At 30.1% G+C, this 9,875-nt stretch overlaps 1 protein-coding gene across 3 annotated transcripts in view; it reads left to right on the top strand.

The window, feature by feature from the left end:
- Positions 1-9,875, top strand: part of mapk10 (mitogen-activated protein kinase 10) — a 46,440-nt gene that overhangs the window by 27,554 nt on the left and 9,011 nt on the right. For 2 of the 3 annotated variants that reach the window (XM_016452273.1, XM_016452268.1), the window contains exons 9-10: positions 3,122-3,246; positions 7,655-7,718. In XM_016452273.1, the coding sequence (XP_016307759.1) occupies positions 3,122-3,246; positions 7,655-7,718 (189 nt within the window). Of the gene's footprint in view, positions 1-3,121; positions 3,247-5,219; positions 5,244-7,654; positions 7,719-9,875 lie in introns of all 3 variants that reach the window. The other variant, XM_016452259.1, reaches the window with a different exon arrangement.

The raw sequence follows: 9,875 nt of genomic DNA, 5'->3' as shown, positions 1-9,875 counted from the left end.
GGCTCATCGCCAGCGAAAATCGCTTGGGTATGAACACAAAAGACGCGTCGAAAAATGTCGGCGATAAGCGCGCACGATAATCGTCCCAGTGTGTACGAGGCTTTAATCAAAAAAATACAAATTTAAATAAATAAATATTCTAATAAATTATAAATAAATATAAATGTAATATATTAATACATTGTAACTTTTTTATATGCTAATATATTTTGTGTAAAAACAACAAAGCTTATTTTGATGATCATTAGAATTCCCTTCATTCTTAGTAACCTACTGTAATATTAAAAATATATTTTAATGTGGAAAAAATATTTTATTTTAATTATAGAGTACAATTATAAGCCATTTCCTTGTGAAATTAACTCTAAAATACTGCTAGGATCATTTAAAAAAATAATCAAATGAGGTGAACACTAATAAATCAGTTTGATTCATCTCTTTGTTATTTTCCTGGTTTGTCTGCATGAATTAGGCAGCAATTTCCTTCCCATTTGCGAAATTGAGAGACATTTCATAAATTGTGCTCAGAGCTGTAGTTCTTCAGGGGAAAGGCGGAGGAGAATCATGAGCTTTTGATATGAAAATTGCGTGGTGGAGTTTATTCTCAGTGAACAGACATCACAGGCAGATGCTGAATGTTCTACAGTTTGGGAAACAAAAAGGAATATAAGGCAGTGCTGATTAGATTCTGTGCTGTCGGTGTGACTGTAAATTGGCTGGGTGAGATATGACGCATCATAAGCTGGACTCTGCCATCAGGTACAGCAGAGTGTGCTGGAGGAGTTCTCAGTTCCAGGCCTTGTGCACCACTGCACTGCACACTTTTGATGACTTGCTGATTCAATTCATCAGCCTGTTAGTCTAGGCTCCATGAACTGTTCTGGGTGTATGAGATAAGCAAGACACCCTAAATGGGAAGTTTTTGAGAGACCGAAATATTTTATTTTATTTTATTTAGTTTTATTATGTTTTGTTTTGTTGATTTATTTCATTTCATTTGATGTCATTTTGTCATTTCATTTTTGTGCATTTTATTTATTAATTTTATTTAATTTCATTTTATGTCATTTTATTTTTGTGCATTTTATTTATTTATATATTTATACTATTTATGATATCAGTTTGCATTTGTTTTATTTTACCATTTAATTTGATTTCATTTTGTAATTTAATGTCATTTTATTAGATTTAATTTCTGCATTTTAATTTGAATTTGAGATTTAATTTTTTGACGATTTGTGATGTCAGGTTACATTTCAGTTTGATTTTATTATTTAATTACAATTTTTTAAAATTATTTTATGTCATTTAATTTTGTCATTTAATTGTATTCATGTAATTCTATTTGGTGTCATTTTATTTAGCTTTTCAGTTTAAATTTTTATTTTATTTTATTTCATTTTATGTGATTCATTTGATTTTGTTTTGTGTTTCAGTTCCATTTTATTATTTTATCTAATTTATTCTAATATATTGTTATTTTATTTTATTTTATTTATTTGTCTTTTTATTTCATGTAATTTTGTCATTTTATTTTTGTGCATTTTATTATCTATCTATCTATCTATCTATCTATCTATCTATGATATCAGTTTGCATTTGTTTTATTTTACCATTTAATTTGATTTAATTTTTCATTTTGTAATTTAATGTAATTTTATTAGATTTAATTTCTGCATTTTAATTTAAATTTGCGATTACATTTTTTGACGATTTGTGATGTCAGGTTGCATTTCACTTTGATTTTATTATTTATTTTTGTAATTTTATTTTATTTATGTAATTCTATTTGGCGTCATTTTATTTAATTTTATTTTAGTGCTTTTCCGTTTAATTTTTTATTTTATTTGATTTCATTTTATGTGATTCAGTTGATTTCATTTGTGTTTCAGTTCCATTTTATTATTTTATCAAATTTATTCTAATATATTGTTATTTTATTTGTCTTTTTATTTCATGTAATTTTGTCATTTTATTTTTGTACATTTGAACTTTTTTGGCTATTTGTGATCAGCAATTTTACTTAGTCTACAAAGACTTAGCCAATATAAATGTATAGTTTCTGTTATGTTTATCAAACACGTTCACATGACAAATTGATATTGAAAGGCAGAGAGGGGGAGCGAGTCAGATTTACAGATCTGCAGAAATCGGTGTCGGCCATTTTGAAGCGGTCGGGTGGCAGAGAGAAGGGAGAGATGGGCTGATGCTGTAAGAGGAGAGAGAGAAAGAGCCTGACTTTCCCCAGCTATTTATAGAGCAAGAAAGTGAGGGACTCAGAGAGCGTACAGAGGTGGAGAGGAAAGACGAGTGGGATGTTTTCAGTGCCCTTGCAAAGAGAAATAGAGAGATTGAATGTGAAGATTGTGAGATGTTTGCACTGAATTCTTCAAACATCTGAAATCAACAATAATTCTGTTTGCTTCCTTAACAAATGTCCCTGCTCTAATTCTGTTCCAATAAAAATATATGTAAGATACAGTATATGCTTACCAAGTCTGCATTTATATGAACAAAAATGCAGTGAAAACAGTAATATTGTGAAAATGCTCTTGCTACCAGTTATTCATAATGATTATTAATTATTATAAGTGCTCAGTTAATAATGGTTCTTATTATCACAGTTTTTGCATCAAAAACTGTTTTCAACATTGATAATAATCAGAAAATCAGCATATTGGAATGATTTCTGAAGGATCATGTGACACTGAAGACTGGAGTAATGATGCTGAAACTTCATCACAGGAATAAATTACAATTTAAGATATATTCAAAAAGAGAAATGTTCTTTTAAATTCTAATAATATTTCACAATTTTAGTTTTTCCTGTATTTTTGATTAAATAAATGCAGCCTTGGTGAGCACAAGAGTCTTCTTTTAAATAAAATTTGACTAAATATATATATATATTCTAACATATGCAAAAATTGGAGTTGAGTAATTTGAAAATAATTTTAGAATTACTTTATAATAATTATTGTATTATTTTATAATAATTGAAAATAACTTTTAATAATTATAATCATTTTAAGTAGCCTCTATAAAAATGATGCAATTGTGTAAAATGCCTCCATTTAGCTGATTTAAACGTTCCTAAGGTCTGTTGTGATGTGTTTTGCAGCTAGTCAGGCCAGAGACCTGCTGTCTAAGATGCTGATCATTGATCCCGCTAAGCGGATCTCAGTGGACGAGGCCCTGCAGCACCCCTACATCAACGTGTGGTACGACCCGGCCGAGGTGGAGGCAGTGAGTATCTGTCACTCTCAGCTGTGTTTACAGACTGGCCACCGCATGTCTTTTATGTAGCCTACTGAGGCCTACGCTGTAAAAGTTTGGACATATTCAGTATTTTGAGTCATCTCTTTTGTTTTTTCTACATGATTGGAACTCTTTGACCAATAATGATATCCTCCGTCACTCACAACTGATTGAATATGCGCAAGGAAAAAATGTTCTTATGCAATGCACAGCACTATAAATGACTACCAATCAATATGACATATTGCAGATGTAAGGCTTGTTCACACCAAGTCTGAATTTTCAGGGCAAAGAAAATGCATGGAAATATTTCCATATGAAACATTTTTGTTTAATTTGTTAAATTTAGGTTTAATTTAATATAAAATAAATAAAAATATAAAATGCATTTTTGTTTTGTTTGTTTGTATTTGTTTTAATTTACACGTTTATTAAATAATAATACATTTTATTATTCATAAAATATTATGTATTAAATCACATTAGGTTACACCAATTTTTTTTTTAATTGCATGCATGTATACCAAGTCTCAATTTTTTCCCCTATATTTATTCAGATCAAAATATTCAGTTTTTTATTTAATTTACACAATACACATTTTGTATTGTTTATTATTTATAGAATATTGTGAATTAAACTCACCACATTAGGTTATACCAAATAAAATTATTTTTTTTAAATTGCATGCACTTCCACCAAGTCTCAATGTTTTGTTTTTCCCTATATTTATTCAGATCAAAATATATATATATATATATATATTTTTTTTAATTTACACAATATAAATTTTGTATTGTTTATGATTTATAAAAGATTGTGAATTAAACTCACCACATTAGGTTATACCAATAAAATTATTATTTTTAAATATCGCATGCACTTCCACCAAGTCTCAATGTTTTGTTTTTTTCCTACATTTATTCAGATCAAAATATGTATTTGTATTTAATTTACACAATACAAATTTTGTATTGTTTATTATTTATAGAATATTGTGAATTAAACTCACCACATTAGGTTATACTAATAAAATAATTTTTTTAACTGGATGCATTTGAAGTCTGAAATATCTAACAATTTGCCCGTTTTTTTTATTTTTTATTTAATATATACAATTTTAAATTGAATATATTTATCTAATTTTACTAATACATTTTTTTTAAAGGTTTTTGTGTGGTGAAATATTAATTCAGTCTGAAACAATTTTAGTAATTTTATTCAAATAATGACTAATATTTATTATCAGACTTGAATGCTTAGATGCAATATATTATTATATTATATTACATTATATTATGTTATGTTATGTTATGTTATATTATATTATATTATATTATATTATATTATATTATATTATATTATATTATATTATATTATATTATATTATATGGATCTAATAGATCCATACTCAATAGTTTTAATTCATTATCAGGGTTTATGTTGCATTTGTTCAGTTTGTAAATGTTTATGGTTGATTCTGGGGACCTTCATCAGTTTGAGAGGACACAAGAAAGGAGTTAAAATAACAGAAAGTTGTCCTGTTCTTTGATGAAGATTTCTAAACATTCAATAAGCATTTGCCTCGGCTTCTATTCACACGTCCCCTTTTGACAAACAGCTTGTTCTTGTCTAAAGTTTGTGTCTGTAATGTTTCAAAGGGGTTTCAAGGACGCAACGGGTCTGCTTTTCTTGTTCTAGAAAGTACAGAACACCAAGTACTGAACTACAGAGAAAAACATGTAACAAAATTACCAGCTCACATGTATTGTCTGTAAATATGTGTATAGCTGTTGTCATTTTATGTGAACATACATTTTTCTGTTGACCCAAATATGAAACGAAAATACTAATCTGATAGAAAATCAATAGCAAATAGTTTGTTTTAATAACCCATGAGCATCGTTATGATTAGTGTGATTCTTTTCTCCTTCTCTCTGGTGTTTCTCTTTCTCTGATGAAGGCCAGGAATCAGCAGATATCTATGGTAAATAAAGACCATTCCACACTTAGGAAACCTCCTCATCTCAAATCACTCACACACCGATCTCTTTGTAACACACACTGACAAATAGAACTCAAAAACAGACAAAGATTTCCCTGAAATTTGCACAGTGTGTGAATATGTGTGTATTTGTGTGTGTGTGTTTGTATTGTGTACTAATCTTGTAGAACGTATGAAAGGAATAATACGATTCAATTTTGTATTCAAGTAACATTTAGAGGCAATAGAATAGAATAGAATAGAATAGAATTCTGAGGAGGTTTAAAGTTTAAGGCACCATAAAACCTTGAATTCCAACAATGTCTGGTTGGTGGTTTTAGTTTGAAATGAATTCAGTTAAGCAAATGGGAGCCCAAACTATAATCAAACACTAAATTATTGATTTTTATGATGATGTATAATATTATGACATTACTTAGTTAACAAAAGGCCACCCAAACAAACCGACAGAATCGCTTATTCACTTTTAGATAGATTTACTCAGTGGAAAGGCAGTCAAAATAACTCACCTGTGTGCTTTGTGAAATCAACTAATATGTTTCAAATGAATCTTGCAGATTCATTGTGTGTTAAGGAACCCTAGTTTCCATAATACTCCATTCAGTGCCATGTAATCTCTCTTTCTGTTTATGTCTCTTCCTCTTATTCTCTCTGGCTTGTTACAAAACCTAGTGAGCTGCATATATAGACAATATTTTCTGGCAGCAACATTCAAATCAAGCACAAAATGCTGCCTGTGTTCAGTTTGAACATTTGAAATGCTGCTGAGGTTTGATTTGATTGTGGCCATGATGCCCAAAAATACAGTCTAGTTAGGCTGCTCACTAGGTTCTGAGACACAGCCTGTGTTTCTCATGTCTCTGTCTTAATCCGAAACCTAACGGTGGCATTTTCTCTGCTTTTCTGTCCTACTAATGGTGGTGTTTGGTCCTTATTGGTCCTTAAGCTGTTACTGTTGAACATGTCAACTGCATGTGCAAGTGGCAGTAACGCTTTACATTACAGTGTTAATGTTATATTACATAAAAAATATTATTAGTTATGAAAATGAGTGTTAAAGTGTAATATGCAATTTACTCATATTGTAATATGAATGAACACTGTAATGTAACATAATAACCCAGATATTTTAACATTACAAGTCTAGCCATCGTACTGTATGTAGTGCTGTGTTCTGATCGTGGTTTATGCAAGATGAAAAGCATTGCATCAAATAAGTGACTATATTTAGACATTTGAAGTATAATGAGTTGAATTACTGAAATAAATGAACTTTTCCACGACATTCTAATTTATTGAGATGCACCTGTACTATAGTAGTATGGAAGCCCGTTTCCACCATGGAATAAACATATTAAAAAGGTCATTGCAATTTTTTTAATCTTTCGAATCTTTCTTCCCTTGCAATTCTTAGTTTATATCTCACAATTCTGGCTCCTTTTCTCGCAATTCTGAGGAAAAAAGAATTACGAGATAGAATTCCAAGAAAAAGGCAGAATTGGGAGATAAAATGTCACAATTACGGTTTTTATTTTATTTTATTTTTTTATTCCATGGTGGAAACAAAAAAACACTGAATTCCGAGAATTCTGAGGGGGAAAGTTAGAATTGTGATATAAAATCTGAATTCTGAGTTTAAATCTTGCAATTCTGACTTCTTAGAACTGCAAGTTTCTATGTGACCATGGACCACAAAACCAGTCTTAAGTGTCAATTTTTCAAAATTGGGATTTACGTCTGAAAGCTGAATAAAAAAGCTTCCCATTGATGCATGGTTTGTTAGGATAGGACAATATTTGGCCGAGATACAACTATTTGAAAATCTGGAATCTGAGGGTGCAAAAAAATCAAAATATTGAGAAAATCGCCTTTAAAGTTGTCCAAATGAAGTTCTTAGCAATGCATATTACTAATCAAAAATTACGTTTTGATATATTTATGGTAGGAAATGTACAAAATATCTTCATGGAACATGATCTTTACTTCATATTCTAATGATTTTTGGCATTAAAAAAAAAAAAGATAATTTTGACCCAAACAATGTATTTTTGGCTATTGCTACAAACATACCCATGCAACTTAAGACTGGTTTTGTGGTCCAGGGTCACATATTTCAAAATTGATTTTTTTTTTAGAATTGCAAGGTTTTATTTTGCATTTCTGAGAGAAAAAAGTTCTGAATTGTGAGATAAAAGTCACAATTTTTGTAATTTTTTTAATTCAGTAGTGGAAACAGGCTTCCATAATAAAGCATGTATTTTTAATAGTAAGAGGATTGTATTTATGATTAAGGACCAGCAATGATACGTTTAAGACATGTTTATCCAGAAGACGCTCAGTGTTGATGATTTTGTTGGGTAATGATTAAATATGTCTCTCTCTCTCTGTCTCAGCCTCCTCCACAGATCTATGATAAACAGCTAGATGAGAGGGAACACTCGATTGATGAATGGAAAGGTAGGCCTTCGTTTGGAGCTCTCTGCATGTGGACATGACATAACTCACAGCCCACAGACACATGAAGAGATGAAGCTGTAAATCATTCACGCACACGGCTGTTTTTCTATCATGGTGGCCACTTTCCATTGACTTCTGTTGTTACTGAGATACAAGACTATTTATACTGAGATCCTGCTAGTTTCTATCCTCAGATGCTAAAACTAGCCCTTGAATAAATCTTTTTGCATGTTTACATTTTAAAATAGAACTTGATTTAGTACATTTTGTCTTCCTTGTGTTGTTTTAGTATTATTTATATAATATTACAGTACTTTTTTAAATATACATACTATATGAATACTATATTAATTAGCTTTTATTTGAATTTATTTTAAGTTTTAGTCTTTTTTATATGCTCTTGTCATTTTTATTAGGATATATTTTTGCATCTAGATGTAAATAAGTGTGTGTGTGTGTGTGTGTGTGTGTGTGTGTGTGTGTGTGTGTGTGTGTGTGTGTGTGTGTGTGTGTGTGTGTGTGTGTGTGTGTGTGTGTGTGTGTGTGTGTGTGTGTGTGTGTGTGTGTGTGTGTGTGTGTGTGTGTGTGTGTGTGTGTGTGTGTGTGTGTGTGTGTGTGTGTGTGTGTACATACACACACACACACATTTATTTAATATATTTATTATTATATATTTCTAATTCAGCTTATTTTTATTTCAGATTTTTTAACAGTCGAGATACAACTATTTGAAAATCTGGAATCTGAGGGTGCAAAAAAATCAAAATATTGAGAAAATCGCCTTTAAAGTTGTCCAAATGAAGTTCTTAGCAATGCATATTACTAATCAAAAATTACGTTTTGATATATTTATGGTAGGAAATGTACAAAATATCTTCATGGAACATGATCTTTACTTCATATTCTAATGATTTTTGGCATTAAAAAAAAAAAAGATAATTTTGACCCAAACAATGTATTTTTGGCTATTGCTACAAACATACCCATGCAACTTAAGACTGGTTTTGTGGTCCAGGGTCACATATTTCAAAATTGATTTTTTTTTTAGAATTGCAAGGTTTTATTTTGCATTTCTGAGAGAAAAAAGTTCTGAATTGTGAGATAAAAGTCACAATTTTTGTAATTTTTTTAATTCAGTAGTGGAAACAGGCTTCCATAATAAAGCATGTATTTTTAATAGTAAGAGGATTGTATTTATGATTAAGGACCAGCAATGATACGTTTAAGACATGTTTATCCAGAAGACGCTCAGTGTTGATGATTTTGTTGGGTAATGATTAAATATGTCTCTCTCTCTCTGTCTCAGCCTCCTCCACAGATCTATGATAAACAGCTAGATGAGAGGGAACACTCGATTGATGAATGGAAAGGTAGGCCTTCGTTTGGAGCTCTCTGCATGTGGACATGACATAACTCACAGCCCACAGACACATGAAGAGATGAAGCTGTAAATCATTCACGCACACGGCTGTTTTTCTATCATGGTGGCCACTTTCCATTGACTTCTGTTGTTACTGAGATACAAGACTATTTATACTGAGATCCTGCTAGTTTCTATCCTCAGATGCTAAAACTAGCCCTTGAATAAATCTTTTTGCATGTTTACATTTTAAAATAGAACTTGATTTAGTACATTTTGTCTTCCTTGTGTTGTTTTAGTATTATTTATATAATATTACAGTACTTTTTTAAATATACATACTATATGAATACTATATTAATTAGCTTTTATTTGAATTTATTTTAAGTTTTAGTCTTTTTTATATGCTCTTGTCATTTTTATTAGGATATATTTTTGCATCTAGATGTAAATAAGTGTGTGTGTGTGTGTGTGTGTGTGTGTGTGTGTGTGTGTGTGTGTACATACACACACACACACATTTATTTAATATATTTATTATTATATATTTCTAATTCAGCTTATTTTTATTTCAGATTTTTTAACAGTTGTAGATTAAGTTAACAACAACAACACTGGGCAGCACTTTGGACGTTTTGTCCCCACAAAATAAGGTCCTAAAGGAAGACATAGTGAAGTAAAATGCTATTAATAAAATACAATTAACAGACTCAGACCCAACCCTTGAATGAAAAGAAACCTTTTACATTTTTAGAATTAAAAAAGGTTATAATTAAAAAAAAAAAAAAAAAAAATTT

The sequence above is a fragment of the Sinocyclocheilus anshuiensis genome, unplaced genomic scaffold (genome assembly GCF_001515605.1).
Source record: "Sinocyclocheilus anshuiensis isolate Anshui unplaced genomic scaffold, SAMN03320099.WGS_v1.1 scaffold457, whole genome shotgun sequence".
Taxonomy (NCBI): Eukaryota; Metazoa; Chordata; class Actinopteri; order Cypriniformes; family Cyprinidae; genus Sinocyclocheilus; species Sinocyclocheilus anshuiensis.
The sequence above is the reverse complement of the archived record's forward strand: the minus strand, read 5'-3'. Positions and strand labels throughout refer to the sequence as shown.